The 15,362-nt window shown below is 42.8% G+C and overlaps 1 protein-coding gene across 9 annotated transcripts in view; it reads right to left on the bottom strand.

Annotated features, from left to right (window-relative positions):
- Positions 1-15,362, bottom strand: part of ERC1 (ELKS/RAB6-interacting/CAST family member 1) — a 246,477-nt gene that overhangs the window by 79,797 nt on the left and 151,318 nt on the right. For all 9 annotated transcript variants that reach the window (XM_066184266.1, XM_066184269.1, XM_066184268.1 and 6 more), the window contains one exon: positions 8,392-8,552. In XM_066184266.1, coding sequence (XP_066040363.1) covers positions 8,392-8,552 — 161 coding nt within the window. The remainder of the gene's footprint in view (positions 1-8,391; positions 8,553-15,362) is intronic.

Here is a 15,362-nt window from a genome sequence, read left to right as displayed (position 1 = left end):
GAGAAGATATCCCAGGCGTTCTTCATAACCTAGTGAGTCCTAACCTCTTTCAGGTTTCCTGCCTGATGAGGGCTTGAAAGCCAGCAAAAGTTTTGCAGCTACCTTGAACCAATAAATTGAATTCTTTTTATTCCTTCCAATAAAAAAAGCAGTTTCCTTTGCATGGAGAATACTCAACATGAATTACCTAGAGAGGCAAAGTTTCTCTTTAGAAATTGAATCTGCAAGCCAAAGATAGTATTAACAGACAGAACTGAGCCCACATCACATGAGGAACAAGCTCAGGCACATGATGCATTTTCACAGGACACATTTTTCATTCTTACAGCCATGACTTGCGCTGAAGAATCACAAAACCTGCAAGATAACAGTCTCCACCCTCAAGCTCACCTGAAGTACCCCCAAAGCACCTTCAGCTGTATTTAAGCCATTTGTGATATGCTGATGTAAAATCCCTCCTGGAAGCCCTCTTCACTTTACTGAGACCAGTTTGAATTCCCATCTTGTTCCCCACACCACCTGCACTCCCACCACGGCATTTTGGGAGGACACACCTTTGGCTTTGGCTTCAGCCGCTTCCTTACGGACAATGTGAGCAGCAGCAGCCTCGGGAGAGACCTCAAAGGACATCATGAAACAGAGGTTTCCACTTCCACAGTAAACTGCTGTTTACTATGACATGGGGACACCTGGCTGATTTCTCATGATTTAGTCTCAACAAGTTAATTTCTCTGCTATTCGACACTTCAGTATTTTCTAAATATTTACATATATCACTGACCATTTACTGCAATCCTTTCCCCATGAAATCCCTCGCTGCTCAAAGCAACTTGCAGTTGTCATCTTTTCACAACAGCCTCAGTGGACTAAAATCTTTCTTCGTGAAATTAAACTAAATGATCAAACTAGTTGATTGTATGGCAAATAAACTATGCGGTTTAACCTCATATGTAAAGCTGGATTCCTTCATTACACAGTGGAAATAAACTAGTGTGATCCTAGTAGTTTTCAACCCAACATGAATTGTAAAGCTGTGGAACGCCAGCAGACTGAAAAAGAGCTCTAGGTCTAGAAAAAGCTACAGCAGTAACTATTTAGTGCTTGAGGCGGGCCTGAAAAAGGGGTTTAGGCAACACCAAATATAACATTGTGTCAAATGATTTTTCAGAATTCCCTGTGTTCCTCTAGGCACCAGCTCCTAGTACAGGAGCTCCTAGTTCTCTTTGTCCTGCAAGCTGCAGAAAACTATTATAAAACTACTGAACTGGGGAGAACTGACTTAATAGCAGTGACGGCATCAGACCTCAAAGGAAAACACTTTCACAGTGCTTAGTGTAATTTTTCAGGATTTCTGAATGAACAGTTCTGGTCAGTTTCCATGTTTTTGACTGCAGTTACAAGGAATCAATTTCACTCTACACAAGGTATCACCAGACAAACCCAAACTCACAATCCCTGAATCCTATGGCTGTGGAGCTTTCTCAGGAATTCCACCGAGCTGCAGATGATGATTATTTTGCCTCAAATCAAAATCAAATCACAAGTATTGTTTGGGAAGGGAAGAAAACAAAAAAAAAGAAGACATCATGGACATTCCCATGCAGCACAAAGACAAAGGCTGTGTGTACTGCCAGCAACTTGACTCAGTCCTCCAACTTTTCTTACTCAACTCCCACTTGTCCTGCAGGATTGCAGGGACGCAATTACTTGCTTCAGAGGTTATTTCTGTAATTAAAGCAAATTGACCTCACTTTTTTTTTTTTTTTTTTTTTTTTTTTTTTAAAAAAAAAAAAAAAAGGAATTTCTGTTCCCCTGCAGAAACCAGACTGGAGTTAGACTCTGCCTTACGTCCACCCCGCAAAGCTCCAGTGTTATTTTAAAGCCAATAAAAGAGTGACTTGCACATGCACGGTGACCACGTGAGCACATCCACCCTCTGAGAGCTCCCTCCCTGTATTTTAACTCTGTTGACGATGTCCGGATGGGATTTACAATTGCTCAAAGCTACTATTGTTCACACTACATTAAATCTACGATATATGCAATGAGATACCATAATATTTTCACTTGGAACTTCTATTAACCCGCAACTTGACTGTATTTAATGAAATATGTAGTGCTCACGGAGTTGATTTATATGCACGACTATTTACAGTTCACATTTATAAAAGAGGAAAAAAGCACCCTAAGGAACTCATGGTTCTTTTTGACTTTCACAGAAAGTAAAAAGTGCCTGATTTGGTTTAGCTCAGTCACACCCCTGGAAGCCCCAGAATCCTACAGCTGGATTAGGGATGGCGACAGGAATCACTGATGCAGCTCAAACAGCCAGCATAGGAAATCTACTTTGGCCATCAACCCTGAGCCAAAACACTCCTGCAGATTTTAAAACAAAAATCACAGCGATATTTATGCCTCTCGTGTATAGAATAATACACAAACAATGTCTTCGCATGCAGAAAACTTGGAAACGGACTTGGGTCAAGTGATGTTCTACAACTGACGTGGAGGATTCACACTTCCACGGGAAAATTGCACAGATTCCCTTGAACAGACAAACTTTCACTTCTGACGGAACCACTGAGTGTATTAAATCATACAAAATAAAGGCAGACAGAATTAGCCAGCAGAAGGCAGTATACTGGTGCCCTCAGAGCTATCTTACAAGCAATCTGTTCTATACATTAGTCAACATAAAACCATCACCCTCCTTGTTCCTCTACCAATTTAACACTCAGTTATCTGGACAAAAGCAACAATTCTTTTTCTTTTCGATAACGTGATCTGCATACAGGTTATGATTAAACCAAACTTTTACCAAAGCAACGCCCTCTGGGCAGGAAAGAACATGACATTAGCTTGTGCTGCACCTGTTCCCTAAGATAGTTTGCAATAATTATTAGTGAAACTGAGAAAAGACAAGAAGGGCATTCGTTCTCTAGGGTCAAGATTGTGTAAGAATAAAAAAATCATACATTTTAGTATTCCATGTGTATATATATATATGCCAAGATATCTATTGATGAGATCTTTCAGAGCAGTTTCTGTAAGAATGTTGCAATCTCTTAAGAGAAAACGAAAGCATGACAAAACCTCTACATTTTTAACACTGAGGCTATATGCTAAATTTTTCGCATTCTCATTCGAAAGAGGCTGAATTTTCTTTCGCCATCTAGAAAACTGAAGGGATCACTGACACTAAACCCAGTCCCTGGAAAAACATATGGAGAAAAATAATCTCCCCTGGAAAGGCACGGGAACAAGAGCACAGTGTAGCCGAATTCTCCAGAAGTTCATGACTGGACCTCTTTTCCTCAACTCCTCCCTACAACACCAATAGTCTCAGAAATTACTGAGTGGAGCAAAATGCTTTAACACCACCTGGTGTAGTTTTCAGCAGTTGGTTTTGCTTCCAGGCCTGTCATGGCTCATTAAGATAGCACAGTGCTTTCTGTCTGCAAGATTGTTCTCGGGGACCAGAGAATTCAAGACAAAATGAGATACAGAGGTTTTATCACGAGGCAGAACTGGGCAGTGACATCCTGTGCCAAGGTTTTAGTACCTGAAAAGCCACAGAGGGAATTTTCAAGGCAGGTGAAGGGTAACAACAAAGCAGTTAGAAAAGGTAAATATAACTTCCCAATAATTAAAGAAAAAGAGTTTCTTTAACCCTGTTGAAGACCACAACCATCTAATTCTGCGTGCACACGGAGCATTTTGTCCATGGAGGCTTTGCTAAAGGTTCATGGTTTTGCTTTGCAGTTTTACCACTCCGTGACAGTTCCACATTCAAGATTCACTGAGGTGAAATATTTGATCGACCAGTTTAGTACTGCTGGACAAAAATGGGTTAAACTCTTCTGCTTGTTTCCATGGTTCAGGCCAGCTAGTGTGAGTTGCACTGCAAACAGCGTGGCAGGCTGATTAGAAACGGATTATTTTTAATATTTCCGACTATTCCAACTGAAGCAGTTACAATTCAATGCGGCGACAATACAGGATTACAATAAACACATTTGATTAAATATTTTACGCTTGAAAAGGACAAAACAAAACTGCAAAGGACAAAACAACGGTAACAGGACGCTAGCAGGGTAATTTTCACCGCGTGCCCTGAAAAAGACATTTTAGAAAGAAAATCCCAGAGGTAGCAGAAGGGAAAGGGACTGACGGGGGGATGCACTTGCTGAGCCCGGCCCCGGGCGGTGGATCCCGCAGACACAGAGTGCCCCCTGTGGGACTGCAGCTTGTCTGAGAGCACTCCAGCAGCCACAGGAGAGGTTTGGGGACCAAACCACGGCACAGTGTGACACGCACCCCAAGGGACCCCAGCCCCACAGCACGGAGAGCCCAGCTGGGCCTGCAGAGCCTGTGCTGCTGCTTTGTGACACTGACAACAACCACAGAGGGACTTCAAACTACACAGACAGCTGCTCGTCTGCTGCTAATCCCCGTGCATAAACCGTAACTTCCTTAAAGACCGAAAAGTTCCGTGATTTCCAAGAAGACAGGTGTGGATGAGCCCACGAGTTATTGTTGGATGGACATTGATACTTCCCTTTTTTTTTAGTTCTGTTCACCACGGGTGTACACAACCTGAAGTATTTGTGTTTGGCCCAACTGTTTGTGGGGCTTGAAATTACTTCGCACCTCATTTCGGATAGACTGATTTGACTTTCCTGGCAAATAAACCGTGTCAATTAATCAGCTGCTTTTGGACCACCTTCAACTTCAGCTTCGTACTCCTACCTCCAGACAATGCTGCTTTATTGCTGGGAAGATGAACTTTTCAGAAGACGAACAACCTCAGCTTCCACCGACTTCATTTTCGGTAGTGAGTGCTGATGTGCGTGCCTTTGTGTTTTTCTTATCTGAGAGCTAGAAAGTGAAGATGTGGACTTCTCCACCTATCAAGCATTTTTAAGTCGTATCAAGCAGGAAAAGTGCAGCAGTTATGGGTGAACAGCGCTCCGGCACAGCCCTGCCTGGGTTGGCATCTCATTTTTACGAGCAGCCCTCCTGCAGCTCTCAGCAGGCTCTGAGATGAAGAAAGGAAGGCACACAATAAACAGCCTCATGAAGTTCATTTCTGACCCCTCTGTATCAAAGGAGCACCACGTGGGATGAACTCATGTCATTAGAAACCGCTGTGATAAATACACAAAAGAGCCCTCACGTACAGCCAGACAAGAAATCAAAAGATGTTTTCTGACAGCTTGATTTTGACACATCAGTTATTTTCTGTGATAACAATTAATTCATCCGGAATACCCTTGATTATTTTTCAAGGAACAAGAGGATAGTAAATGACTCTCAGGCAAGTAGTAATCCTCCTGCTGTGAGCCAGCAGGATGAAAGATTCAACTCTGACGTGCCAACTACCCTCTGGAAGTCTGCATACCTTGAATTATAGGGCTAGCAGCAATTGCAATTAGCAGAGAAGGCATCATTCAGGGAAGGCCCATTGGAGGGTTTTCCAGCTCTGAAAGGACGGCCTGAGAAATGCCCCAACTGGGACTTTTCAATCCTGAACGACTGGGAAGACCCTTCGGAGCACAGCAAAAGGCCTGGCTAGTAAAAAACCCTGCAGACACAGCGTCTGTTCCCCTCCCTGGAAGTGCAGGGCTCCAGATTTGGCAGTTGCATGAGAGCCTCAGATTAGACTGTTTGTGCTTGGTTATTTTCACACACTGCCAAAATTTGCTGACAACACCGGGGGGAAAAAAAAAAAAAAAATAAAAGAAAAAAAAAAGGAAAGTAAAACTGGCGATTTTCAACAGTTTATAACTCAGCTCAGCCTAAGCAGGTTTTTATGGGACAAAGAACAGAGATTTCTCTGTAGACAGCACTTTATTCCTGCCTAATTTAAACGATTTGCTGTGAATGATGGAAACATTAGAAGTCCTTAAAGAAAACATAACAAAACAAGAATCCTAGCAGTTCACCAGGATTTCTCTACAGTAGATATAAACAGAGACCATTATCTGCCTCTCTCATAATTATTCGCAATGAAGTTTTTTTTTTTTTTTAAAGAAAATGAAAATATTAAAGGAAGAGGGCTTTAAAATCCAGAGTATTTCTTCAAGGAGTGAAACTTCTTGCTTGGAATAATTCACACTTGAGCTATTCTAGTGCCACAGTATTCCCTAAGGAGTGTGAAATGATCTTCTCAGGGTTACAGAGTCAGCAGTAAACACAAGTTCCACTCTAAGAAACAGTATTTTAAACATGTATTTTCACTAGCATTGTATCTAACAACTTCCTATGAAAACCCAGAGGTGACTTTCTGGAGGCCCCTTGTTGCTTGAACATTTTCTTCCCCTCCACATCTAGAATCTCCTAAAGCAGCATTTCCTCAGCTGTTTTTCTTGCCTGCTGCCCAGCCCCATTAGCTGACTGCAGGGCCTAGGTTGGGAAATCCACACCTCTGTCAAATCTCAAATTTCATCAGTGCTGCTTTTGAGCACCTCAAACTTTTCCCACTGAAGCATGCCCTAGAACTTTGGAAACAATATCGCTTCACTCTTTGAACACTAGCTGTACAACAGCTTTTTTCTCCCTAAGAACTCCAAAAGCAGCTACTTGCTCCACAACACTGACCACTCTTTCAATTACTGCTGGTTTTCAGCTGAAATATTTTTACAACATGAGAAACGTTTTGCAAAACTAGAAAACAAATGAGTGCTTTTCATCAAAGCCACAGGCTGGGAAAGCAGGGCAACAAAGAGCATACTGGAATTTCTGTATATAAAATATTTAATTGACTGGGAGCCCTCAGTAGAGACTTGTTTGCAACAGAGCCTCATGGTGAGGGTGAGGTTTTGAAGTTTGGATGCCTTTGGCAGCTTCAGAGAGCTTTAAGACAGACCAGCTATGACTCAAACACGCTCAGCTAGTTAACTGTACAAACGTAATGCTTTTTCCATCTTTCCCTCCATGTGCTGACAGCATTACCATTCTCTCCAGTGCTCTTCTTCCTTCTGAGCTACAATGGATCTACCAGTTCCTGCAGCCCCTGATACCACATTTCAGTACAAAAACCTTCCAACAATAACTTACACAGCTAAGAGAGGTCATCATTTACAAGCGAGCAGTTATATGAAAGGATCTACACAATCCCAAATACGTTTCGGGGTATAGAGTACGCTGCGTGTGGATTTTAATGAGAAGGTTTGGCAGAGCACTTTGGCAGGAGAAAGTACTGTCAAGTGATTGGATGTGGGATACATCTCCAGTTGCTTTGGATTCCCACATCACCTAAGGAGCTATTCCTCCCATCCCCCCATACGGCAACTCTCAAGGCAGTCAAATTTATAGCTCAATAAATTTTTTTATTAAAAATAAAAAGTGTGGCTTTTAAGTACTGCAGCCTTCCAACATCCTCATGCCAGGTCTAGCTCAAACTGTTGTAGCTGAATATGAAGCTGGGGAGGCTTGGCCCACTTTGTCCAGCACTTCTAAGTTAAAGTTTCAAGATCTAAGCCACCTCTTTCCATTTTGTAACAGCTGTTTTTCTATCCTTTCATTAAAAAAAAAAAAAAAAGGAAAGGAAAGAGACCAGTGTAGAATAGTCAAATAAATAAATAATGGCTCACAAAACCACAGTGGAGGAACCACTGCTAGTCCTGCCAATAAAAATGTTCCTTCTCTTCAGGGCTGGCTAAACAACTGAAAGTGTTTCTAATGAACTGCTGGCAGCACTATCCATCACTGCACTAAATGGATTCATGTCTCCCTAACATAGGGATAACTATTTATCTGTAATGCACGGGCAGAAATTAGGAAGCATTTAAGCCTGAGAGGTCTAATCCCTCTCTTCTCCCCACCTCCTCAAAGCTCGGTTTTATCCAGGCTTCCTTGTGTAAGGATGAGTAGAAAAGTGTGACTGATAGAGAACTTCAAACTGCTCCGGTGCTAAGGAATCATCTGCATGAGCTGGAAAAATATTTGACCAGACCAGACACCTGCAGTCTGATTTTAACATTACCAACACCTGACATTCTGTTTATGTTTTCCCTCTTTTTGTTGTCACGTGCCACACTGCCTTGCACCTCACCTTGAAGTAGTTACAGGCTGCTCAAAGCAAGGTGGCACATTCATTAGACAGAGAATAGCTGAGTCCCACGAGCTGCTTTGAAGATGCTGTTGTGCAAACAATAGAAGTCTACTGTAAGCAATCGAAAGGAAGAAATGTTTTTGAGCTCCAGTGGAAGTGTGAAAGTGATGTCAGTAACCCCTGGCCAGAAGCCACCTCTGAAGGCTCCACTGATTTCAGATAGCTGCTCTCTGCAGAGCCACAACCATGCAGGGGCTGCCTTTAGAACAACAAGGATCAGGAGGGAATGCAGAGACATCAGTAAAACACGCCTACAGATAATAAAAGACACTTACTTCATTTCCAGCACCTCCTCCAAGTGTTTCCTTCTTTCAGCTCGTAGGTTGGTCAAATGGGTTTCCTTCTCAGCCAGAGACTGTTGTGTAGAGGACAATTTTGCTTTCATTGACTCCAGCTCCTGTTTGACCTTCTCCATAGCCATCATCAGCTCTTCTACCTACAACATTTTTGGAGAATGCAGGAGGAGAGAAAAATTACGCAGTGTGACCAGCTGGAACTTAGTAAACGTCACAATAAACCGGTGCACCCTTGGCCAAAGCAGCATTTACAGCTTGGGAGTTAGCTCAGTTTGGTCACAACCATTACGATACAAACCTTCAACTCTCCTGTATTTCTGCTTTAGAGACTGTCCCACAGGCAAAAGAGGATGGCCTCTGCATGTGAGCACTGGCCCACAAAAATGCAAGCTAATAAATGAAACACATTGATAATACACCAAAAGGGTAAAAACCTTTCACTGTAAGTGACGCCTATAGAGAAAATACATGTGCACTTTAGGAACAAAGGGAACATTTCTGAGGCAGGGAGAGGAGTGGGTTCCCATGAAGATGTGAGGCTGCTTCCCCCAAAATAGCAGCTGACCAATGCTTGCAGGCACCTGTTGGGATTTAACAACATAAGACAACCAAAGAGCTGCTGATGGCAGAGAAGCACAGCACAACAATGCTCTTATCTTCAGCAAACTGCAGAGATTCACAATCAACATGATTATAAATTCTGCCATAAACTTTACACAAATGAAGAGTCATTTTATTTTGCACTCAGAACAGGTTCTGTCTCAGGTAAGATTTGTCACAAATTAACACGCAAAATCACAATACGGGCTCGAGTCTAGCTACATAGAGCATTCAAAAAGCTCTGGATGTGCTTGAATAATTTTATAATAAAGCTCAACGGCACACATTACTTTCACTGACCTCTTCCACGTAGGTTTTCTCTTTCCATCACAACCAAGTGTTCATAAACAATTTTATAAAGTGCTTTCAAAGGGAGAAGCTCAGAAGCTACTGCTGCACAAAATCAAATATTTATATAAATTTAGTATGCAAATAGAGCACTACATTGCCTTTATACCCCTCCCAAACAGTCAACCTGCGATCCACCCTGGAAGGGAATCAGTGAATTCACAACAAGCTCAATTTCTGCTTATGTGTTTTTACAAGGAGACTTGAGTATGTCCTTTGCCCCACAGGTGCTGTAGGAGGGAAGTATGTAACATGCTTATTCCTCCTAAAGGCAGAGCTAACAACTCAGGACAGACACGGATAATAAACCTGGTTTTCATCCTCAAAGGTGACAGAGCAACAAACATTGCAATTGACAATTAGGAGATTTGTAAGAATTCACCATAGACATGGTGCAGTGTTTCCTGCAGAAAGCCCTTCTGATTCCATTTAAATGCAGCTGTCAAAAGGTGGTATTCTTATGCTTAGCAAACTACATAAAAAACCCTAAAATATGCAATTATCATAAACTATTGAAAATGTACAGCTGAGAATTCGTCTAGTAATCAACAGACCAAAGGAGAACCTCAGTGACAAGCAGTCCAAACTGGCAAGCATGGAGATAATAACCAAACTTTGCCTGTTTCGCTAGAGTTTAGTGTGCAAAACAAGGACAGAAAACCTGCCAATCTTTAAGAGAAAACTCCATAAAATGAAACAGAGAAAATAAATCAGGAAAGAACGCAAAGAAGAACTGCAGAGATAACGAACAGCAAAAAATACTACTGGGATGGAAAGTGATTCTTCGAAAAATGGTGGGGTAGTGACGCACTCGTGCATCAGCTGCTGGGATATCAGTTTCTGCTTCCTGCGGCTGGATCAGAAATACCTTCATGGACATTTTCCTTTAAACTGGAAGGAGGCACACCGACTCTAAACCCCTGGGCTTGAACAGAAATCCACCTCCAACCAACAAGCCCCCAGCCAACTGCAACAGCCAAAGGGGCCCGTGTCAATCTGTCAGCTGCCAAGAGAAAACCATCTCCGAAGCCACGTCTTCTCCATAATCAGCTTTGAAACGTTTCTGACAGGCTTCCTCCCACGGCCAGCCACCAGGTCTGCGATGCTAACGCTGAAGGACTGCCGTGCCTGCTGCAGATCTGCAGCGTGACAAGGCTGAGCTGTTTGGAAGGCAGGAGGAAACTGGAGCTGGTACCTGGGCCAAGGCTCCTCGGGAGAGGAGCTGACTCTGCAGGAGCATCTCCTAGCGGTGCTTACTGCAGGTACTGAATCTCCTTCTCATCACTGTCTGATAACTCTCTTAATTCTGAGGTTAGGGTTTGTGTTTTTGCAGGCCAACACAAAATTGATCTAATCATGTATCAGGAACGGCTGGAACGTGAGTGGCTTTTAAACTGTGCCGACAACTTGGTTTACAGAGCTGTCACGGCCCTCCAAGCTCTCCAGCAAGGGCCATTTGTCACAGGATTTACTAAAGACAAAGGTCACCAAGACAGTGATGGCTGTATTCACAGCGAAGACTTCCCTCTTCGGATCCATCAGGTTGTAGACGGTCCATGGGTCAACCTCAATTCAACTTCTACCAAACACAACATTTCATTTGGCAGCTTCTGGACCTTAGTGCAGACCTGTCCCAGTAAGCGGTGCTGTGAGAGATGATGCGGGAATATTCACCTGAAGCAAACTACTTGCAATGCACATCTAATTTAGCCTGTACAAAAAACTCCCCATCCACCCTCGAATTTTTGTCCCCTGAGAGCAGCTAATTATATAATAAAGAAAAAAATATTTGCCCAAACCTGAGCTCTTGGCACACTGAGCCTTTTTTCCAGACACGCTGTTGACACTTTCAATTTAGCTGCGGGTAAGCTTGTGCCCTGTGAGATGTAGCTGGAAATTCTCCCCCCATTTCAGAAGATGCAAAGAGTGAACTCTTGCTGCTCTTTTCTCTTTGCTCCAATGCCAGTATATAAAGCAAGGTGTATCTTTGACTGTCTAGGACACAGCCATGATTCAGTTCTCTGCAGACAGGCCAGAAAGGTCTTCAAGTATTCTGAGCACAGAACTTAAATGGAAACTTACTTGTTCATTGTTTTTAGGCTTTAAGTGACCTGACCTGGTGACGGCTTATCTTTAAGGAAGAACATCGAGCTGAAATAAGTTTCCATTAGAGGAGAGATTTCCTGAGAGACTGAACAAACTGTGTGAAAAGGAGGCAAAGAATGTCAATTAGATCAGGATGGGATTCAGAGCAGCAGAAAAGGGAAATGTCAAGATAGGGCAAGTACTTTGCATGGAATTACATCTCCTTCCTTAGGAAACATGAAAGCAAGGTGCAGAGAAAGAGCAATACAACAGAAGTTGATCTATCATGTCAACGGCAGCCTGTGCAGAAATGATTTGATAACAGAAAAACCTGACGCACTTTTCAGGAGCCTGTCCACCATCCTAACCTCCCTGCTCCTACAGACTGTTATTTCAGGCTCCTGCAACTGCAAATCAAACCCCAGGCTTTTGCACAGACACAGATCCCACGTTATCTCCAAATATGCAGTGGTTCCAGCAAACCTTTCTGGCCACTGGCTAATGGGAAGCCAGGGACTTGCAAAGAGCTTGGTCAAGTTCCCCAAAAGCCAGTAAAAGCCAGCAGAATTGAGAAAGGGACTGTTTATACGAAGTGATACCGAGGCTGGAAACCCTGCCAACCTCTGTGCGAGCTCTTGGAATGATTTCTGGTGATCAGGATAGGGCAGCTCCAGTTCCCTCACCTGTTACATGAGAACTGCTGCACTGCTAAGAATTCCTGGGACACAGTTGGTATTTCAGGCCAGGAGGAATGCTTCTATCAACTGATGTGGTTGTTATTGTTTGCCTCTTAAAATCAGAGCCCAAAGACTCTAAGATCCCTACTCCTAAGCTGGAAATACAACAGGGCTGTAGGTCAAACGTAGGAAACACAGTTTAGTGTTTAATCACATACCTGGAATCAGAGCTGGTTTTATGCTTCTGATTGAAGGAAAGAAATTCTAGTTCTTTCAATATCCAGACACAGCAGGCTATGGGGATAGCTGTTTATATTCATTATTGTGTCTCAAAAGTTCCAAAGTAGAAAATGCTCAACTTTCAGAGGGCACAGGTACAAATACCAACCAAGCAAGTAATTTCCCATGATCTGGGTATAAATCAATCGCTAGACATCTTTTCAAAACCACCTCAGCAGGCTAACAAGTATATTTAAAATTATTTATTTCCTGAACATAGATCTGTTTCGTAAAAACGAGAAATTAGCATTGCGAGACAAAATGTAGTAAGAATCTGTACTTTTGCCCAAAATTAATTAGGCAAGCAAAGCAAAAAGTCTTGCACTTAAAAGTCAGTAGGAAGAATATCAGAAGGACCAAAAAAAGTAATTAACATTTCTCAAAGTGTCACTCTCAGATGTCACTCTCCTATTTATCTACAGCTCTTGAGTTTTTAAAGTACTTTTTATCTCCCCATGTCCATTGCTGAAATGATAAAGAGACTGCAAATTTCTGCATTATCTTTTACCCAGCTGAACTGATTAGACTGCAGAGAAGGAAAAGAAATAGACATGAAAAGAAAGACAAAGACAAGAGATCTGGCTCCGTGTAAACTTGTTTGGATCCCAGAAAAATTTCCTAGAACAGATGTTAAGACATGGAAAAAGCACAGGCCAGACTTGGGACTCAGGCATGTAATTTAAGTGCCTCCAGTAACATATTACAGGGAGAAAGCACTGACTCTGACATAACTTGGATTGCCAGCAGGACCAGATGGTTTGCTTAAATCACAAGCTAATAAACCTTTACACAAAATAAGAGGGAAATGAATTATGGTTTCATCATAGCCCCATTTTCGTTAAAGCAGCAGGGTGGCTTTAAGGTACTCTTATAGATTATATCCAAGACACTTAACTAAATTCTAGGCTATTCTGAATTAAGGGAACAAACTCCAGATTCCTGTAGATACTGGGAAAACTGTTAGGCACAGCTTTTTCTTAGAGCTCAAAATATCAGAGGCAAAGGAGGGGAACCAGTAAACAATAACAAGAAAATCCTTCCTGTCCCTCAGTAAAATGATCCTGTGACGTCTGACTTGTAAGGTGAGGACAGCCCTGGAGCACGGAGGAGCTGAAAGCTCTGCCCCACCCCAGCAGAGGGGTGTAAAGCAGGATGGCTCTGTCCCACCACACAGCCTGGAGCTTTGTCCCATCACACGCTCTGCGGCTCCGGCTGCAATTCAAGCCCCTCTCACTCAGCACAGGATGCAGCAATGAAGATGTTTCTGTCACCTCTACCTGCATCTCCAAGGGGATGCCAGCTGTGCAGCACAGCTGTGTGCAGCACGGGAGGAGTGTGGCACGCTGCACATGGAGGAGGAGCTCTGTGTGCAGTGGAGAGGGCAGGCAGTGCTGAAGCTGGGAAAATGCCTGCTGGATCCCCAGCTCTCCAGAGAAAAGGCAGGGTCCTTTGATCATCTGTAATATACAGCAGGAATTTAGGGATGAACTTTGTCTTGCTTTTCGTTACTGTGTGGCTTTCTTAAGTCTTTGTGCCTTTGTTTTTCAGGTTGTTTGGATTTTGTACGTTCAGCATCCCTGATAAAACAGAGTGTCTCGGTGGCTTAACAGAACTGGTGCCACCGTTCTGTTCCTACCTCATTAAATGGGAGAAAGGAGCGGAGCAAGATAAAGAGAACAAAAGCCTATGGTCGGAAAACTTGCGGGATGCTGCGGATAAATGCAATTTTTCTTATCACTGTGAAACCGAGATCTTTAGACAGCTGATGTCTCTTATTTCCATGAGCTGGTCTCCCAACAAAAACTTCATTATGAAGAGAGCATCTGATAATAAAGAGGAGTTAATGCTCTGTATTGCTCCTTGCTGTCTGCACTGATGGCTGCGGGCAAGGAAGAGCCCTAATGAGACTGACCAGACATGTGACATCACCGTGGTCCTCCTGCAGAAGCCACAAAACATCAACAAAGAACTCTCTGTCAAGGGCTTTCTTACTTGAGTATTTCTTACTTTTTGCTCACAGTCTGAGAGTGCTGAGTTTTTGTAAGAAGAAAGAGGAATCAGAATTCACAGATGTTTGGAAAAGAGAAACCTCCTCAGCCTTGAGGGCTCAGTAAGTCACAGCTGTGCCCTGTTAGGATGTTTGGAGGTAGCTTTGACAGTTTGTCTCCTAAACGTTGGCTATAACCTACATCAATAAGCAACAGCTTCTGCTGGGACAAGAGCTCTTGAGCAGGAAACAATAATTGCCTCTGCTTAACACAAAATATCTGGGTCAAGCCTTGGAAAAAAAAGTCAGTGAAAACTGAATTCTGATTTCTACTGAGGAAAAGAAATCTGTTTTAGCCACTGGTACCTGAAGACTGTCACAATTCTATTTCCACATTTCCCTCGAGTGAAACCATTATCCAGTGGATCATTCTCATTCTGGTTTTTAATCCACATAACCACACCAAAGGAAGCCGTCCCATTTTACTTTACGTGGATCTACAATCTCAGGAAACTGTCTTGTGCTTATCTTCCGTGGCTAGCAATTCCCAGCCCTTGGGAATAGAGCAGCAACCACCAGGAGTAACAATCCATCTTGAAAAAAACCTGGATTTTGATCACCTTTCAAAAATCTCTGCAGAGGCACTAGAATGCAGCTCATGAAGAACATCCTGTGCAGAGCTGCACCCACTCACTTGGCACATTTATCACACCCAAACAAAATTCTCCAGATCTGTGGGCAATTCATGACACTCCAGCCACAACTCTAAACGTGGCCATCTTCAAATTAAACGGTCCTTTCTCAGGTTACATCCACTGCTGCTAAGGTGGAAGTGGATGCCCAAGGATTTCAGCAGTATTTTACCAGCTTTCTGCAGACCGTGCTGATTTCCATTTTGCTGCATTTTAGACAGTTTCAGGTTAACTAGGCTGTGTCACTCTGGCAGATAGTTCAGACCCAACTGAATAATATTC

This window comes from Chamaea fasciata, unplaced genomic scaffold (genome assembly GCF_029207755.1).
Source record: "Chamaea fasciata isolate MVZ Bird 193981 ecotype frontalis unplaced genomic scaffold, bChaFas1.0.hap1 SCAF_5, whole genome shotgun sequence".
NCBI classification, from domain to species: domain Eukaryota; kingdom Metazoa; phylum Chordata; class Aves; order Passeriformes; family Sylviidae; genus Chamaea; species Chamaea fasciata.
This window is presented reverse-complemented; position numbering and strand designations above follow the sequence as displayed.